This window comes from Nycticebus coucang, chromosome 12, assembly GCF_027406575.1.
Source record: "Nycticebus coucang isolate mNycCou1 chromosome 12, mNycCou1.pri, whole genome shotgun sequence".
In the NCBI taxonomy this organism is placed as follows: Eukaryota; Metazoa; Chordata; class Mammalia; order Primates; family Lorisidae; genus Nycticebus; species Nycticebus coucang.
In genome coordinates, this window is record NC_069791.1 from 83,998,863 (window position 1) to 84,018,780 (window position 19,918).

At 47.1% G+C, this 19,918-nt stretch overlaps 1 protein-coding gene across 2 annotated transcripts in view; it reads left to right on the forward strand.

The window, feature by feature from the left end:
• The window catches only part of GTF3C1 (general transcription factor IIIC subunit 1), a 102,425-nt gene that overhangs the window by 31,911 nt on the left and 50,596 nt on the right, over window positions 1-19,918 (forward strand). For both annotated transcript variants that reach the window (XM_053554664.1, XM_053554665.1), the window contains exons 7-10: window positions 10,186-10,347; window positions 13,926-14,041; window positions 16,696-17,008; window positions 18,011-18,228. In XM_053554664.1, the coding sequence (XP_053410639.1) occupies window positions 10,186-10,347; window positions 13,926-14,041; window positions 16,696-17,008; window positions 18,011-18,228 (809 nt within the window). The remainder of the gene's footprint in view (window positions 1-10,185; window positions 10,348-13,925; window positions 14,042-16,695; window positions 17,009-18,010; window positions 18,229-19,918) is intronic.

A 19,918-nucleotide genomic window follows, 5' to 3' on the forward strand; every position in this document is an offset into this window, starting at 1 on the left:
TTACCAGTCATCCTGTGTTTAAAATTGTGCTGAGAAAAGGAAGGAAGAAAAACAGAAGTTAACTTTGCAGTCCTTCAGAAAATGATCACATTTGGAAGCAATTGACTGCAGCTGTGCTCCTTGGGGCTGATGACTGAAATGGTCTTTTGAGTGGGTTTTCCAGGTTCGGTGACAAGATGAGTCTAGCATTGAAAGGGATGGAACAGTGAACTACATTAGTCATATTCCCCTGTTTACTGTGGACTCTCCTTATAGCCCTTGCCTCTGTGTAATACTCCCCAAACCAATCTACTGATTACACCCCATTCACAGCAGAATCTCCGCTGACTTTTTTGTAAAAATTAATAGGCTGATTCTAAAATTCACAGGGAATTGAAAAGGAATCCTAAAGGTAAAACAATCCTGAAAAAGAAGATTAAAGTGGGAGAACTTGTCACTTTCAAAACTTTTTTCTTTTGTTTTCTTTTTTGGCACAGGAAAGTGAAACTAAGCAAGGCCTTGGAATTTTTTTTCTTTTTTTCTTTATCTTTTTTCTTTTCTTCTTTTTTTGTTTTTTTGCAGTTTTTGGCCAGGGCTGGGCTTGAACCCGCCACCTCCGGCATATGGGGCTGGCACCCTATTCCTTTGAGCCACAGGCACCGCCCACTTTCTAAACTTAACGTAAAGCAAAGTATGATATTGGCACAAGGACAGACATAAAGATGAATGGAATAGAATTGAGAGTCCAGAAATAAACCCATACGTCTGTGATCAACTGATTTGGGGCAGGGTGCCAAGACCATTTGATACGGAAAGAATGGCCAGTCACTAAAGGCCATTACCGTATGATTCCATTTATAGGAAAATCCAGAATAGGGAAATCCAGAAGTAGATCAATGAGAATTTAGGGGCAAGCAGAGAGGAGTGATAGCTAATGGGTTTGGGTTGATGAGAATGTTCTAGAGTGGACTGGTGATGGGCATGCAGACCTGTGCATAAGCTCAGCAAGGATTGATTTGTGCAGGTTAAATGAGTGAATTGTGTGATGTGTTAAAACTGTTGAAAATTTATATAAAATAAAAACCAAATCATGAATCATTAATAGGTGAGTGCCTGCAGTCCTAGCTACTAAGGAGGGTGAGTCAAGGGGATCACTTGAGTTTGAGGTTGCTGTGAGGTATGACACCACAGCACTCTACCAAGGGGCACTGTGAACCTCTATCTCCTACATAAAATTTAAAAAAAAAAAAAAAAGAATCATTAACAGGATATAGCAAACCATGAACATTAACATAGCCAAAGGAGGCATTTAAAAAGCTAGTCAGATTGAGGTCTAAAAGCTAAGAAAAAGAGAGAAATGAGTCCTTCCAAGAATTATTTAAAAGCAATAAATAAAGGTTTAAAAGAACTTTGAACCAAAACACTTGAATTAAAAGGAATGAGGATCAGAAAAGCAAAAAGGATAAAAGTGAGCATAAACATAAAAAGAATAGAGAAAGATGTCAGAAATTTTAAAATCTTAGAAACTTAATGGTGCTGGGGAAACAATGATTTAAACAATTAAAAATAAGTAGGATTTATGTTAACAGTGACCAAAGTGATTAAAGGTTACTAGGTAAAAAAGTTTAAAGTGATTATGGTCATTAGTAATTAAAAGAAACAAAAGCGTGTTAACATGGCAGAAGTTCTTAAAGGCAGAATTTAGAACAGAGGTAAGATCCACTGCGATGTGATTTCCTGGGCTTCATAACTGCTGTAGGGGCCTAAGCAGCTCTCCTGAAGGGGCCCAGCCACTTGGGGAGCACCTCTGTCAGGAACAGCTCTCTTCCCTCTGCTACCCTCCTCCAGGAGGGAACATCCACTCAGTCCTGCAGACAGTGGGAACCCTCACTTTTATCCTTTTTGTTTTTCTGATCATCATTCTTTTTAACTCAAGAGTCATGGGGGCTGGGAAGAATTCCAGAGAAACTGACTGGGGCAGATACTTGCAGGCGTGGGGCCAGTGTCTGTCCAGGTCTGACCTTTCTGGGGTCTAGCCAGGCTGACTGCTTTGGAGGTGAGAAGGGAATACTCCTTGAGCTGGGGAGAGCTGACAGCAAGTGCAGGAACTTAGGCTCACGTGCGTGTCCACACAGGGTGACCAGCCTGGCAATAGAGGTGTGCCTGGGGACAATACAGTGACTGGAATGTGTCTCAGAGAAGTGACTGTTATGATCTTAAACAGCTAAATAGCACCTGGCTCAGAGCCCTGGAGAAAGGTTCCCTGTTGTCTCACTGTCATGTTTATAGCACTGCGATTTATACCCAGTCCTTCCCATCCATTGGTCACACTTTAAGAATTGGGGGACCTAAAGGATTCAGTCACTAACACCTCCCAGGGGTTGGGGAGGGGGTGACATTTGCACTGGGTATTTAATTATGGCTCTGAAATCGCAGGCCATGAACATTTATATGATATACTAAACCTTTGTAAGCCCCCACGTGTATTATCATCAATACTTTTGTTTCTTTGTAAATTAGTAAGAAAAACCTTAGACTCTGGCCTTGCCTAAGGCCATTAAAAAGGGGAAGGAACTGGACAAGAGACCATATAGTTATCCTATTTTGTGATCAGTTGGAGTAGGGGGCAAGAGGGGAGAAGAAAAAATATCACAACAATATCCAGACGGTGTGCCAAATGTTACTACTTTTATTCTCATCCTTCCAACCCCCACCATCTTGTCACTACTATTTTTTATCTTCATTTCACTGATGAGAATATTGAGGCATAAGACACTTGGCTGCAGTTTCAGAGCCAGTAATTGCTGGTGAAGGGATTTGAACACAGGAAGGGTATCTCTTGAGCCCGTGCATCAGTCAGTTCTTCCACTACCTCCCATGAGAGACTAGGCTGAACTCAAGAGAAAAGGGAAGTTAGGTAGGTAAGCCAGGGAACGGGCTACGGGGAAAGCCAGCCAGGGCCAGCTCCCAGAACCTGTGGATCTGCAGATTTGGACTCCTTTCCAGGCCTCCTGCAAAACTAAAACGAAAACATCCTGCACTTGGCATAGAAACTTTCTACAGTCTGCCTTTCTTTACGTTCTCATCATCATTCCTGGTTTTCCTCCTCCACTTCCCCAGCGGACCCTTTTCTACCTCAGAGCTTTGGCTTATGCTGTTCCTCTGCCTGGAACACCTGTCCTCTTCTGTCTTACCTTTCTAATCCTAACACATCCTTTACTATCCCACCCAAACATTACCTCCTGTGCCTAGCCCACACCCTTGCCTTTCTCTCATTGCCAGGCTCTGTGCATGCTTGAAGCTGAGCCCTGAGGATATGGTGCATATTTCTCAGTGTGCCTAGCTCCTCCAGTAGCTGTCCAGCCAGAGCACATGCACTGAGCACCTAGTGTGTTTCCAGTGTCATGCTAGGGCACCTCATTTACTCATTTGGACCTCGCTACTGGCTCATTCTAGACATGCTGTTAGAATTAGCTCTGTTTTACTGATGAGGAGCTTTGATCTCAGAGAGATAAGTAGTTTCCCCATGGGAAAGCCAGATTCAAATCCAGGGTTGTGTGAAGCCTGAGCATGTTATGTTTTCTGTGCTGCCTGACCTCTCAGATGTGACCTTTTGGTAGGGGCAAGAGACCTGCCTTATCCGTCTGGATATATTCTAAGCCCAGCATAGAATAAATGCTTTTGGAATCAAACTAAATTAAAGGCCCCAAGTTATTTTCTCACATTTTCAGCTCAGGTGAGTAGGTATGACACATGGTCTTCAGAAGCCGTGTTTTCCCAGAGTTGTAGTAATGACAGCAGTCGTGATAAAAGCAGCAGCAAGTATTTATTGAGCATTATGATCTGGGTACTCTGATTCTTATCCACAGTTTATACCTTTGGAGACTGAGGCCTAGAGGATACTTCACTTAGCCAAGTCATACATCTGGCAAAGGCTGACAGAGGTAGTGTTGACACAAGAGCCTATACTTTTTATTTCTCTGAGACAGTCTCACTGTGTTGCTCTTAGGTAAGTGTTGTGGTGTCACAGCTCACAGCAACCTCAAACTCTTGGACTCAAGCAATTCTTTTGCCTCAGCCTCCCAAGAAGCTGAGGCACCTACCACAATGCCTACCTATTTTTTTTTTTGTTGTTGTATTTGTTAATTGTTGTTTGGCAGGCCCAGGCTGGGTTCAAACCCACCAGCCCTGGTGTATGTGATCGGTGACCTAGCCACTGAGCTGTAGGTGTCAAGCCAAGAGCCCATACTTCTAACCTGTCCTGGGGTGTGGACAGTGGCAGCCTCCTCTACCATTGCAAGCTGCCTTGAATTCTGTGCTTCCTGCTTCTAGTGGGCTACTGTGTACTTGGGCTGTGGGCTTGCTGACTGTTTCAGTTGCCCACACGACCTGAAGGACTCCCAGCACTAGCCAGCCTGTCTTCCTGCTCAGGGGTGTGTGTGTCTGTGTGTTTGGGGGGTGGGGTAGAGGAAACACTGAGAATCTATCTAACATCTGCCTGGATCACTGGTAGGATTGCTCCTTTGCTTGTGACTTTTTTTTTTTTTTTGGAGAGACAGAGTCTCACTTTATTGCCCTCGGTAGAGTGCCGTAGCATCACACGGCTCACAGCAACCTCCAGCTCTTGGGCTTACATGATTCTCTTGCCTCAGCCTCCCAAGTAGCTGGGACTACAGGCGCCCGCCACAACACACGGCTATTTTTTTTTGGTTGCAGTTTGGCTGGGGCTGGGTTTGAACCCGCCACCCTTGGCATATGGGGCCGGCGCCCTACTCACTGAGCCACAGGCGCCGCCCGCTTGTGACCCTTTAAGAGAAAAGCTGTCCTGGGACTCATTTGTTCCCATCTTGCTTTTGTTCTCTCCCAGGTTAATCGTACTCAAGAGCACCGTTTTGCTAGGAGGCCAGATGAGAATTTTCAGTGGGCGTGTGAAAAACACGGGCTATTAGTTCCACTTCACAGCTGTTACTGTGGGTTCTCCTTTGTAGTGAGTAGTGCTTTCTGAAAGAAATTTGGAATTCTAGCCTGGCCAGGTAGGCTGGTGTGGAAGACATTGGTTAGATCACATGACCCTTCTGAGCATCAGTTTCTTCCTAAAATAGCAATAATAACTTGCAGAATCCACGTGATAAGTAAAATAGCTTCTGAAAACGCCTAACAGTGCATCATAGTGGGTGCTCAATAAGGCTTTATTCCTTCCCTTTTCCCTTTCTGGGTCTTCAGAATGTCTAAATTCAGCCTGACCTGGATCTTGGACACAAAAGATCTACGTGACTCCTTTGTGTTGAACTGTTGACATTAGTGTGCCATCTCTCTAAACTGCCTAAAACGCCTTGTGCTTGTGAATGTGTGCTGGTCCTATCTCGCCTGCCTTTGTTCCTGGAAAGAAAGCCCTGCTGATCAGTGGTTGCCATTAGCAGGTCCCCATTTCCTCCAAGGAGAATTGCTGGTAATTGAGGTGGCAACTCAGATGAAGTGATGGGCTGCATTCATCCTTGATTACATGGGCTTACACGGGTCTCACCCTGGCCCCTTTTGCTTTTGGCTTTAGCTGACATGTCATCTGGATCAGGCTCCTGAAGAAAAACAAGTAGGAGCTGAAGGGATTTTAATAATAAGAACTAAAATTCTGAGGCTAGTAGAACTGTGGGAAAGGCATAAAGGGCTAGTGGAACTGATTACAAGTGGTCCCTTGGAAGCATGAAGCACAGACTACACTGCTTTTCATCATGTACCTGCCTTGTCCCTGGCAGTTCTCCCCACAGCCCCATGGGGCTGAACACTGTTGTTAGCCCTAGTTTCCATTTAAGGTTGAGGGAGGTCAACCAGCTTGGCCAGTCTTCCCATGATGGCAGGGCTCATGGCCAGCTCTGTGGCAGTTCTGATCTGTGCTCTGCTGCTCATCTAACACAGGATTTCCACAGTGAAGGTGTGCGTGACACAGCTTAGGGAAGGGGGGTGTTTCTGGGGTTGGTGTGTTGAGAAGTAGCAGAGTCTGACCCAGTGTGGGTAAATAAAACTTGTCTGAGGGATGAGAAGAAAGTGTGGTTAGGATTCATAGCAAGGAAATTAGCTGTGCTCGGTGTCATAGGCAGAGCCACACACCCTGTTGCCCAGCACCCACCAGCAGGCTGGCCCTTGCATGAGTCCCTTCAGGCTCCCTGAAGCCACCACAGCCTTACTAGCGCTAGGCCCACCCATAGCTCCTTTTCTAGATCGCACGCTCCTCCTCATCAGTCTTGGGGCTAATGAGGTCTACTGTATCACAGGGAATAGCTCCTCATCCCTGGTCATCACCCTCAGCCTCTCCTGGCTAGCAGCCTGGCTCTCTAAGGACCTTCCTGAACCCCATGCTCAACCAGGGCAGAGGTAAGTTCCCATGAGTGCAGGAGCCAGGCCACCACCACTAGAGGCCAGCTATGGGGCTTATCCTACAGCAGGGAAGGATCAACTATCTTTAATTCCACTAACGTGTGGCACATCCCTAGGTCCTGGTGATACTATTCAGAATAGCTGCCCTATTGGTTGAGAGCATCAGCTCTGGAGGTGGATAGCCTGGGCCTAGCTCTGCCACTTCATAGCCCTATCACTTCAAATAAGTCCCTCAGCTCCCCCATTTGTAAAGTGGAGCTACAGGGGGTGGCCTGCCTTGAGATTGTGAGATTTTATAGGTTAATTCATATAACACCCTTGGCATGGTGCCTGGCCCACAGCAGATGTGGGATACCCACTGGTCCATGCCAGTCTCAGGACAGATATTGGTCATCTAAGCATTAACATTGTGAGTTGGAAAACATTGTCATCCCATTTTACTGATTGGAAAACAAGAGTTACGCTCATTAATTTCCCCAAAGATGCTGAGATGGAAACCTCTGTGTGCCTGGCCCTGGAGCCTAAGAGTTTCTCTCCCCTCCCCCTCAACTGTCCTGGCTGTCAGTAGGAGGGGCATTTGTGCCACTGGAGAAGGCTGTGATGGTGTCCGGGGCCACAGCAGTAGAGGGGTGAGAGCAGTGACCCGACTCAGTGGTGAGAAGGTCAAAAGCTCCAAAGGCTGAGAGGATGTTTTCCCTCTTTGCCCTCTGAGTCCATACATGTCTAGCAATGTTTCTCCTCTTCTGCTTGTGCTTAATTTGAAGGCCGTTTGGGGTATCCTCTAGCCAACTGGCTCCTCTAGCCTCCTCATGGAGGCTAAAGAAGAGTGGGGGAAATACTACTGGGCTGCCAGTGGGCAGAGCTCCTGACCTGCCTCCTGAGAGCTGTGTTTTGCTGCTTCTCAGACAGAAGCCAGCCTCCGTGGCCCTGGGTCACTCGGCTTTTCTCAGGGGCACATGTCACTAAAGGTTTAGAGCCTGGGTGCCAGAGTTCAGTAAATGCCAGCAAGTGAGGAGCAGTTGTTTGGACAAGTTTCTTTGTTCCTTGGTGCTCTCATGTGGGCAGTGGGAGTAAGCCTTTACTTCCTAAGGCTTGGTGAGGAGCAACTTGTACAGCACACACAGAGAGTGCAGAACAGTGACCAGGGCATGGTGCATGGTTGATAAATGGTTGTAGTGTTATTATTAGGAGGCAGCAGGTTGCTTTTTGTGAGCACCCCAGTGGGCTCACCCTCACTCGAGTGGGGCTTTAATAGAGGACAGAGAGGGAGAGTCAGTGGGGAGTGGCTTGTTGGTCAGTATCTGCCTACATGCTGGCTGTGCTTACCACCAGGGGCTGGAGGGCTGCTGGTAGAAGGAAATCCAAAGGAACCCCTAAGGGAACCCCAAGCTGGGCACCTGAACCTTCAAATAGTTTTCACACATTCAGATGGACCCAAGCATCCCTTCCTCCCCAAACCTTCCCTCCTGGTTGCCTAAGGTTTCCTTTCTGGGAGAGAAAGATGATGGGACAGGGCAAAACAGGGCCTTGGGTACAGGGCAGAGCCACAGAGGAAAGTAGGAGCCTGCTGGGCATAGTATCATGAGCTTATAGTCCTCAGAAGGCTGAAGCATGAGGATTGCTGGAGCCCAGGAGTTCAAGACTACGTTGAGCTATAATCATGCTTCTGCACTCCAGCCTGGGCCTCAGAGCAATACTCAATCTCAAAAAAAAAAAAAAAAAAGCAGGAATCCCTAGGGGAGGACCTGCCAGGAGCAGAGGGAGCCTTCTAATGAAATGCCATGCTCTGGTGGACTTTCTGTTGCAGTGAGAAGTGAAAGGGATCAGTACCAGGCTAGTGCCTGGAGACGGCTGGGGCCACTTGCACTCTTGCTGATGGTCTGCCCTCACTCCCTGGGTGAGTCTTTAATGAAGTCAAGGCCCTGGGTGCTTGTCTGTGAACTTTACCTACAAGCCTTGTGCTCAGTCCCCAGGGGAATTCCACTGCCCAGGTCAAGGTGGTTAGGCCTTAGACCTCAGTCTTCTGTGTTCAGGTTATTTCACATCTCACAGGCAGGGCCTCAGTGGGCCACAGCAGCTGTCCAAGAGGGGCTGGGTCACAGAGACCAGCGTTAGCACCTTCTCCCAGCTACAGTGCCTACTGATTCTGCACATCAATATGCTGGAGAAAAAGTCTGCGTTCTTACTGTGACTGCTATAACACATTACTATCAACATAGTGACTTACAAACAACACAAATTTATTACTATCTGAAATGATTTCACTGAGCTTAAGTCAAGATGTCTATGTTTATTCTGGAGGCTCTGGGAGAGAAACCAGTCCTTGGCCTTTTTTAGTTTCTTTGAAATCACCTACATTGCTTGGCAAGGGATCTCTTCCTTCATCTTCAAGCCTCATGGTGTCAGGTCTTCCAAACTGTCACCTCTGACCCCCTGCCTCCCTCGTATAAGGACTATGTGATACTACACAGGGCCTACCTGGAGAATCTAGGCTAATCTCATCTCGAAATCCTTAACTTCACTACCACGACAATAACACACAAAAAAGAAATAGTCCTTAATCACTTCTACAAAGTCCCCTTTGCCATGGTTCCAGACATTAGGACATGGACATCTTTGAGGGTCCGTCAGTCCATCTCCCATATTATCGTATATCATAGGACATGTCAGTGTTTCATGTTGGAGATCTGTGACCCTGCCTAGGTAACCTTTGCCCATCCTTTACAACAGCCGTTCTCAACCTGTGGGTCGCAACCCACCCAAACTGTGTTAAAGGGCTGTGGCATTAGGAAGTTTGAAAACCACTGCTTTACAAGCTGGTGAGATCTTGGGCAAGTTATTTAACGCCTCCCTGCCTCAGTTTCTTCATCCTTAGGGTTGTTAAGATTAAATGAGTTAGCATGTATAGATATCCAGATGTTTCTTTTTTTCCTTTTATCTTTCTAGTTTTTATCTATTAACATATTTAGACATATCTTCTCATAGCTACAGGCACAGCTTGTTATAGCTTGTTATTTTTTCCTATTTCATATTTTTGTAGACTGCGATAATAGGCACAGTGGGAGAATTTGAAGGCAGACGCTAGCTAGTGCACAGAGAATGTGGTGGCTTGTTGGTATGCCACTGCTTAGTCCCCTGTTGCTGATTGTTTAATAATTACTCATAAGGGCTAATGCCATAAAGAGTGCTATGATGGACCTCCTATTAGGACCAATAGACTGTGCCTCTTTTTGAGTTGTTTTTTTGGAATAAATTCCCACACTTGGAATCCTGAAATGCTCTACAAGGGTTATGGAACTCATTTGCACTGCTGCCACACCTCGTTGACAGTGGGATAGCTCAAAAGGAATAATGGTTTTCATCTTTCTAGCAAATACTACTTGGGTGCCTCCTGAGCATGGGTCCATGCTGGGAAGAAACAGGCATGTTTCATATTGTCATGGCACTGATCTCCTGCAGGAAAGGGGGTGGCACCTCCTTATTCCTTTCATTTGCTTTTCTTTGTTTACTAATCCTGTAATCTTTTTTTTTCAGTTTTTGGCTGGGGCTGGGTTTGAACCTGCCACCTCTGGCATATGGGGCCAGTGCCCTACTCCTTTGAGACACAGGTGCCGCCCTGTTTACTAATCCTATTAAAAATAAAAGGCCTTTTTACGGAATACATTTTGAGGTCTCATGCACCAAGACATGTTCCAAAACATGATGATGTATGTGACCTTTCTCAGGCTCTCTGCCAAAGTCTACTGTAGCACCCGAGGACCCCTCACCTCCCCCACCCCCTACCCCTACACTGTTTTTGCTCATTTGCTGGGAAAACCTGTGCTGTGTTCTTAGGGACTGACGTCATGGTTCGATGCCTCAAGCAGCTGAAGGAATTTAAGCGGAAGGTAGAAGATGACCAAGAGGAGGACGAGGATGAGGAGGTCATCTCCAAGGGAGTGCCTCCGGTGGACATCGTGTTTGAGCGGGATATGCTCACGCAGACCTACGACCTCAGTAAGCCCTGTTTTCGCATCAGCTCGGAAGCATTTGGGTCAAGAAATGTTTTGCCCATGTGCCAAAAGAGAATGTCACGTGGAAGGAGGCACCATGGTTCCCTTGAAGGGTTTAGAGCAGTGATATTCAACTGCAGTGCCATGGCACACTGATGTGATATGAGAGGATCTTAGATGTGCGGTAAAAATTTTGAAAGATTAGTAAATTATTTTTGAAAGATGTTCAAAGCACAGTTAATTCTTTTTCCTTTAATTCTTTTTTTTTTTGTTTTTTGATCAACATTATTTAAGTAAGCTATGGAAGTTTAACTATAGGTTCAATGTGCCATGAGATAAAAAAGATAAGAAAATACTAGTTTAGAGGCATTCAGGTCAGATTGGAATGTGAAACCTTGCTCTGCCACTTAGCAGGGTCTCTGAGCCTCAGTTTCCTCATCTGTAAAGTACAGTGTGTTTAGGTTCTTCAGAGAGGTATAACCAGTAGGGTAATTTATATAGATATATGAGAGGAGATTTATTAGGGGAACCAATTCATTTAGCTATGGGGCCTAAGTCCTGTGGTGAGCTGTGTATACACTAGAGGACCAGGGAAGCCACTGGAACAAGTCCTGGAGCCCAAAGCCCGGAGAGTCCTGATGTCCAAGAGAAGGAGCAGGAAGTTCTAGCTACAGAAAAGAGGGCACATGTGCCTTTCCTCTGCCCTTCTGCTAGATCCAGGCCCTACCAGGGGTGGGGAGCCTGCAGCCTAAGGTTACATGTGGCCACCTTCCCCTTAAGTGCAGCCTTTGGACCAAATCCAGATTTTTGCAGAACAAATCCTTTAAAACCCTAGATTAAGGGCCAGGCAAGGTGGCCCACTCCTGTAATGCTAGCACTCTAGGAGGCCAAGGCAGGTGGATTGCCTGAGGTCAGGAGTTTGAGACCAGCCTGAGCAAGAGTGAGACCCCGTCTCTACTAAAAATAGAAAAATTAGCCAGGCATTGTCTTGTGCACTGGTAGTCCCAACTCATTGGGAGGCTGAAGCCAGGAGGATTGCTTGAACCCAAGAGTTTGAGGTTGCTATGAGCTATGATGCCACAGCATTCTACCCAGGGCAATAGACTGAGACTCTGTCTCAAAACAAACAAAAAATCTGGATTAAAATTTAGATTCAGTCAAAAGGCTGCACTTAAGGATCTAGAAGGCCATACGTAAGCTTAAGGCTGCAGATTCCCCACCCCTGCTGGCTGATTAGATGGTGCTGACCATATTGAGGGTAGATCTTCCCCTGCCTTTTTTTTTTTTTTTTTTTTTAAAGACAAAGTCTCACTCTGTGCCCTGTGTAGAATGCTATGGTATTGTCATAGCTTACAACAACCTCAAACTCTTGTGCTTAAGTGATCCTCTTGCCGCAGCTTCCTGAGTACCTGATACTACAGACATCCACCTTACTCTTTTGAGCCACAGGTGCCACCCTAGTTTGTCCTCTTTTTATTAGAGATGGGGTCTCACTCTTGCTCAGCCTGGGCTCGAACTCCTGACCTCAGGCAATCTTTCCTCCTTGGCTTGCCAGAGTGCTAGGATTAAAGGTGGGAGCCATTGCACCCAGCCAGATCTTTTCCTCTTAGTCCAAGCAGTCACATGCCACTGCCTCCAGAAACTCTCTCACAGATACCCCAGAAATAAAGCTTTGCCAGTTATCTGGGTATTCCATAATCTAGTCAAGTTAACTATCACCTGGGGATAATACCCACACCAGCACATTATGAAGATAAATGACATAGAATTAAAATATCTAGTGTAGTGCTAGAAAGCATGAAGAAAAATGTAGTTGTTACTATTCAAAGGTTTTAGGTATTAGTGGGTATTACTAATCAAAGGTTTAAGCTACATATTACCTTCCAAGATTGGTCTCAGTCCCTGTATGCTGGGAATCTAGGAATAGAGGGAGCCATCCACTCAGTCCCCTAAAATCTGTGTGGGACAGCAGTGACCCAGAGTCATGAGGAGTACAGGGTGGAAGGTGAAGTGGCTGCAGGCCTGATTGAGCAGGCAGGTCAGAAGCTGTGCTGGCGATGGCACAGCCTATTGGGGGGACTGTTTGGCAGTTCTCTTAACATCTCTCGGGACGGATTCCTCACAACACACTTAGGGAACAGCTGACCATAATCCCTTCATCCCCACTTTTAGCAAGTTGCTAGTTCAATATAGGAACATATGCCAGTCTTCTCTTTTAAGTCTGATACTTAATTTGTGAAATATAGTAAAACATCCTTTATCCAGTTTGATTGCTACCTGGCAGCCTCAAATATGTGGCTACATCAGGAAATAAAGGGGAAAATATTTCTGAACCATCAGAGAACTGTGCCACCATGTCTGCCTTGCAGTTCACCTACTTCACTGGCCTACCTCACTACCCCCAGCAGGCTCCCTCAAGAGTTCTCATGCCCAGCTTAGGAGGATGAGTTAAAAAGGCCTCATAGAGGTAGATGCAATAACAGTACTGGGAAACAACAAGCTATAGCAGGGAGAGAGCTGACAAGCCACACGGAGCAGATCGTAGGGCACAGTCATCTGCAGGTCATTTACTGCAGGGCTACACAGCATTGTCTGTTCCTACCCAGTCCTTGCTCACGTGACCATTACAAGACAATGCAATTGTCAGTGTCCACCATAGTGCCCGTGCATCTACTGAGAAAGATAAGTGAAAAATGCACATTGAAAGCTTGGCACCTGTAGCTCAGCTGCTAGGGTGCCAGCCACACACACTGGGGCTGGCAGTTTCCAGCCCAGCCTTGGGCCTGCCAAACAACAATGACAACTACAACAACAAGTAAAAATAGCCAGGGCGTTGTGGCAGGTGGCTGTTGTCCCGGCTACTTGGGAGGCTGAGGCAAAAGAATTGCTTACGCCCAAGAGTTTGAGGGTGCTGTGAGCTGTGATGCCATGACACTCTACTGAGGGCAACATAGTGAAACTCTGCCCCGCCCCACCCCCAAATGCACATTTAAGAAAGTTCTTCATTAAAAATTATTTTAAGGCCAAGCTTGGTGGCTTACACCTATTATCCTAACACCCTGCGGGAGGCTGAGGGAGGATCACTTGAGCTCAGGAGTTCAAGATCAGCCTGGCAAGAGCAAGATCCCGTATCTACTAAAAAAATAGAAAAATTAGCCAGATGTTGTGATGGGCACCTATAGTCCCAGCTACTTGGGAGGCTGAGGCAGGAGGATCACTTGAGTCTAAGAGTTTGAGGTTACTGTAGCTATAAAGCCACAGTACTTTGCCCAGGGCACAGAGTGAGAATGTTCTTAGAACTTATTAGATCAGCCTTCGATCACCTGATACTTAGTGTTTAAATGTGGAAGAGTCAGGTAGTAAGCACTCAAATATTAGCTACTGGCATTATTATTGGTAGTGGTATAGTACAGCATTGTTACTCAGAGTCTTAGGAGGAGAGAGAGAGCAATACTGTGCATTTTATTCTGTCCATTGGTTTCACCACATTGAACTGTCTTTGCTTATAAAGTAGTGTGAGAATTGACCACGCGGAACAGCTCCTTTGCAGAGGTTTGGGTTCATGTGTATTGTTTCCTACAGTTGAGCGCAGAGGCACGAAAGGAATTTCCCAAGCTGAAATCCGAGTAGCTATGAATGTGGGAAAACTAGAAGCAAGAATGCTGTGCCGGCTTCTTCAAAGATTCAAAGTTGTCAAGGTAACATCTAACATCGTGAGTCCTCCCTATAATTCATTGTCTTTAGATGTGCACACAGTGTGATTAGGAAGGACCATCTCAGATAGTCAGGAAACTAGGTCACCTGCCATCCCTGTCAAGGACAAGTGCCTACTCAAGTGCTGAATGCAGACCCCAGGCATGTATGTTTCTACCCTGCTGTGTTTTTGTTTTCACCTTTTTTTTTTTTTTTTTTTTGAGATAGTCTCACTCTGTTGCCCCAGGCTAGAGTGCTCTGGCATTAGAGCTCACAGCAATCTCAAACTCCTTGGTTCAAGCTATCCTCTTGCCTCAGCCTCCCTGAGTACCTGGGACTATGGGCACCTGCCAGGATACCCAGCTACTTTTACTGTGTTTTTGTTTGTTTGTTTGTTTGTTTTTGTTTTCTGTTTTTTTGAGAAAGAGCCTCAAGCTGTCACCCTGGGAAGAGTGCTGTGGCATCATAGCTCACAGCAACCTCCAACTCCTGGGCTCAAGTGATTCTCCTGCCTCTGCCTCCCAAGTAGCTGGGACTACAGGCACCTGCCATAATGCCCGGCTATTTTTTGGTTGCAGCTGTCTTTGTCATTTGGCGGGCCCGGGTTGGATTCAAACCCGCCAGCTCAGGTGTATGTGGCTGGCGCCTTAGCTGCTTGAGCCATAGGCACCGAGCCTACTTTTTCTATTTTTTAATAGAGATGGGGTATCCCTCTTCCTCAGGCTGAACTCAGGTAATCCACCGGCCTTGGCCTCCCAGAGTGTTAGGATTATAGGTTTGAGCCATCCAGCCTGGACTGTTTTCACTTTTTAAAAATTGGATGGCCTGGCTCGGTGCCTGTAGCTCAGTGGTTATGGTGCCAGCCACATACACCAGGGCTGGTGGGTTCATGCCCAGCCCAGGCCTGTTCAACAACAATGATAACTACAACAACAACAGCAAAAAAAATAGCCGGGCATTGTGGCAGGCACCTGTAGTCTCAGCTACTGGGAAGGCTGAGGCAAAGGAATTGCTTAAGCCCAAGAGTTTGAGGTTGCTGTGAGCTGTGATGCCATGGAACTCTACTAAGGGCAACATAGTGAGACTCTGTCTCAAAAAAAAAAAAAAATTAGATGGCTGGGCACAGTGGCTGACACCTGTAATCCCAGCACTCTGTGGGAGGCCGAGGCAGGCAGATTGCTGGAGCTCAGGAGTTCCAGACCAGCCTGAGCAAGAGTGATACACCATCTCTAAAACATAGCCGAGCATTGTGGTGGGAGCCTAATCCCAGCTACTCAGGAGGCTTAGGCAAGAGAATCACTTAAGCCCAAGAGGTTGAGGTTGTTGTGAGTATGATGCCACGGCGCTCTACTGGGGGCAACAAAGTGAGACTCTGTCTCCAAAAAATAAAATAAAATAAAAATTGGATGAGTTGTCAGCATTGAAGAGTTGGAAAGTGAAGTGGCCACAAGGGGAGGGGAACAGTCAGCTGGCACTGGCTAGTATTCATCCACCCCCTTGAGAAAAAGTGATGCTCTCCAGGGTTCCTTTGTCCCCACCTGGACCCCAACTACCTGGCTCCTGGGAACATCTAATTGGCCAACACAACCTTGCCTGTCTGACACTCCCCTTTTGTAATCCAGACCTGTCTACTCAGTCCCTGGTGTGTCACTCTCTGCCTGCACATGTTTTGGCCGTTTTACTGGAAGGCAGTATATTGTAGCTAAGCTGATGACTGCAGAGTACACAGCACCTTCCCTGGCATGTGGCTAATACATAGAAGATGCAACTCTTTTTCCCTTTAAGGGCCTTGGGAAGAGCCCCTTTCCCTTGTTTTGGAAGACAAAATGGATACGGATTGGTGATACCCATTTCCCCCATGGTCTCATAGAACAGATACAAATTCAGGATCACCCTTTATTTTTTTTCTTTTCCTTTCTTTCCTTTTTCTTTTCACTATGTTGCCCTCAGTAGAGTGCTGTGCAACCTCCAACTCCTGGGCTTAATTCTCCTGCCTCAGCCTCCCAAGCAGCTGGGACCACAGGTGCCCGCCACAATGCCCAGCCATTTTTTTGTTGTTGTTGCAGTTGTCGTTGTTCAGCTGGCCCTTTGAACCTGCCAGCCTGGGTGTATGTGGCCGGCACCGTAACCACTGTGCTATGGGCACCAAGCCCAGGATCACACTTTAGAAAACAATGTCTGACAGGCCCATGGAAGCAGGACTTGAGGGATGATGAGACAGGAAGAGACGAGGGAGTAACCTGCCTGGGGCCCAAGCAGTGAGATGTGAGACAGGAGACAAACGTGAATGCTGGAATAAGGAAACACATGCCACAGGCCACTTGAATGCCTTTGAGTGCTGGGCCCTTTCTTTTTGTTTTTTTTTTCTTGGAGACAGAGTCTCACTTTGTTGTCGCCCTCGATAGGGTGCGGTGGCGTCACAGCTCACAGCAACCTCTAGCTCTTAGGCTTAGGTAATTCTCCTGCCTGAGCCTCCTGAGTAGCTGGGACTACAGGCGCCCACCACAATGCCCAGCTATTTTTTTGTTGCAGTTTAGCTGGGCCCGGGTTCAAACCCGCCACCCTCGGTATATGGGGCTGGCGCCCTACTTACTGAGACACAGGCTCTGCCCAACAAGGCCCTTTCTTGACTGTGATGAACACATCTCATTCCCTCTAGGGATTCATGGAAGATGAAGGTCGGCAGCGAACCACCAAGTACATCTCCTGCGTGTTTGCGGAGGAGAGTGACCTGAGCCGGCAGTACCAAAGGGAGAAGGCCCGGAGTGAGCTCCTGACCACCGTGAGCCTGGCCTCTGTGCAGGAGGAGTCGCTGCTGCCAGAAGGCGAAGACACATTCCTCTCTGAGTCGGACAGTGAGGAGGAAGGCAGCAGCAGCAGCAAGCGGAAGGGCAGAGGGTCCCAGGGGGATGTGAGATCCGCTGCGCTCCTCGGGCCTGGGGCTCATTTTCATCACTCTACCCCAACCAAGGGTAGGGAGCACTTGTCAGGGCGAGAGTGGGCAGGGACTGTGTGCACTGGTGCTGCTGGGCGTTGCAGCTGTTCAGTTCAGCTGGCACCTGTGGGTCCCCTTGGTACTGTCCTAATTTAGAGCCAGATGGTGGCACTCTCCACATCTCTTACGTTTGGAGGTGAGGGGCCTATGGTCTGTCTCCTGGCTACTTGTCAGTCATTTCTCCTTGGGAAATGTTTTGTTTGGTTGTGTTTTATTAATATCATTAAAAGAGTAGAATTTCATAAGTTCTCTCTTTCCCTCCAACCATCTCTTTAAGAATCTCAGGTTTTAGTTTAGTTATAGAGGATGTTTTTTGAAGTGTGTGGAGGGTGGTGCTGATGACAAATTTTTCAGATCTGGTATCCAGTTAAGAGCTCCCCAGGGGACATTTGGCAGTGTCCATAGACGTTTTTTTTTTTTTTTTTTTTGTAGAGACAGAGTCTCACTTTATGGCCCTCGGTAGAGTGCCGTGGCCTCACACGGCTCACAGCAACCTCCAACTCCTGGGCTTAAGCGATTCTCCTGCCTCAGCCTCCCGAGTAGCTGGGACTACAGGCGCCCGCCACAACGCCCAGCTGTTTTTTGGTTGCAGTTTGGCCGGGGCCAGGTTTGAACCCGCCACCCTCGGTATATGGGGCCAGCGCCTTACCGACTAAGCCACAGGCACCGCCCATCCGTAGACATTTTTGAGTGTCACAGTTTAGGGAGGGAAATGCTACTGGCATGGAGTAGATAGAAGCCAGGATGCTGTTAAATGTCCTACAATGCACAGAGCAGCCCTCAGAACAGAGGACTATCCAGTCCGAATGTCAGCACGGCTGGAGTTGAGAAACCTGCTTAGATGAAAGGCCAGAAGGGGCCCTGAGCTGCTTTTTGGTCCACCACCTTGTCTGTAAACTCCCTCTGAACAGCCTCCGCCACCCTGCTGGGTCCCTATCGCCCTCCACTTGATTTGTTCTCCCTCTGTCCTCCACTACAGGTGGGTGGAAGGTCCTGAACCTACAGCCACTGAAGAAGCAGCCATCTTCCTCCCCAGGAGCTGCTGAGGAGAAACTCTGCCGGAGCTCAGTAAGCAGGGACAATGTCTTGGACAGCAGCGGCACCTCAGACCCCAACATATCCTTTGATTCCCACTGCCTGGGCAGTGGCAGTGGCAATATAGCTGTGATCGAGGAGGTCCGCCTTGAAAACCCAAAGGTCAGTGCTCACAGAAGGAGGGTGTTGCCTCTGAAAAGGAGCCTATAGCAGATGAACTGCAGATGCATCTTTTCTGTCCCTAAGAATTAACATGACAATAGCATAATCCGTAACTGAGTACCCATGCTGAGTGTGGGCCCTGAGCTTATGGCTAGGGGCTTCCCAAGGAGTAATGTGGTGCTCACTCACACAGAACCTTACCAGGGCCTGTGTCCACACAGAAATCTCATGTTATCTACCCAGTGTTTTTACTTCCAGCAGCTTACTCTTCACTTAAATTTATTTTAGAGGGAAGATTCGTGTGGTTTAGATCAGCAGTTCTCACCCTGAACCACTTTTGCCCCCAGGGCACATTTAGTAGTGTTCAGAGACATTTTTTAGTATCACAACTTGTGGAGAGTCTGCCGTAGACATGGAGTAGGGGGAAACCAGGATACTGTTAAATATTCTTTTTTTTTTTTTTTTTTTTTTTTTTTTGTAGAGACAGAGTCTCACTTTATGGCCCTCAGTAGAGTGCCGTGGCCTCACACAGCTCACAGCAACCTCCAACTCCTGGGCTTAAGCGATTCTCTTGCCTCAGCCGCCCGAGTAGCTGGGACTACGCCCGGCTATTTTTGGTTGCAGTTTGGCCCGGGCTGGGTTTGAACCCACCACCCTCGGTATATGGGGCCAGCGCCTTAACGACTGAGCCACAGGCGCGGCCCCAGGATACTGTTAAATATTCTTATAATAGGCAGGGCGGCCTCTTGCAACAGAGAGTTGTCCACCCTAAATATCAGTACCGCCAAGGTTGAGAAACTACTTTAGATGAAAGACCAAGATAATTTACTGTAAAAAAGATACAGTATCTTGGCCAGATACTATTGTATGTCATCTATTAAAGATGCAATAGATTCAGGCCAGTGCTTTTTCATCAAGGTAATTAGAAAGATTAAATGTCAATTGATAGCTGGTGCAGTGACTCACACCTATAATCCCAGCACTCTGGGTGGCCGAGGCAAGAGGACTGCTTGAGGCTCGGAGTTGAAGACCAAACTGGGCAACATAGCAAGATTCTTTTTTTTTTTGAGACAAGAGTCTCAGTATGTCACCCTCTGTAGAGTGCTGTGGTGTGTGACGACACAGCTCACAGCAACCTCAAACTCTTGGGCTCAAGTGATTCTCTTGCCTCAGCCTCCCTCCCTTGTGGCGCAATACCCAGCTATTTTTTTGCTATTGTTGTTGTTGTCGTCTGTTTAGCAGGCTTGGGCCAGGTTTGAACCCACCAACCCCAGTGCATGTGGCCGGCGCCCTCAGCACTGAGCTACATTAGATTCTGACTTTATAAAAATTGAAATAAAAAAGACAAATAATACAGGAAATTATGTGATTCAGTCACTTAATGCCATGTCCTTTGTGCCCAGTGATTCACAAGGCTTATGTTAGAGTTAGGATTTCCTTTCCATTCAGGGTTCACATTTGGGCTTTAACATTGTGATCCAAGGACAGGTAGGACAAGTTCATTTTTACCTCATGGAAGACAGAAAGACATTAAGAGAGAAGTGGACATTTGGGCAGGGATAAAAAAAGGAAGCACAGATCCATTCGTCCTAATTTCCTCATGGAAACCTATACTGGATTTGAAACCCTGCCTCTGCTCCATGTCCTCTGTGGCTCAGAGACTTCCCACATTGCCCTCTGTGAGGGGTCA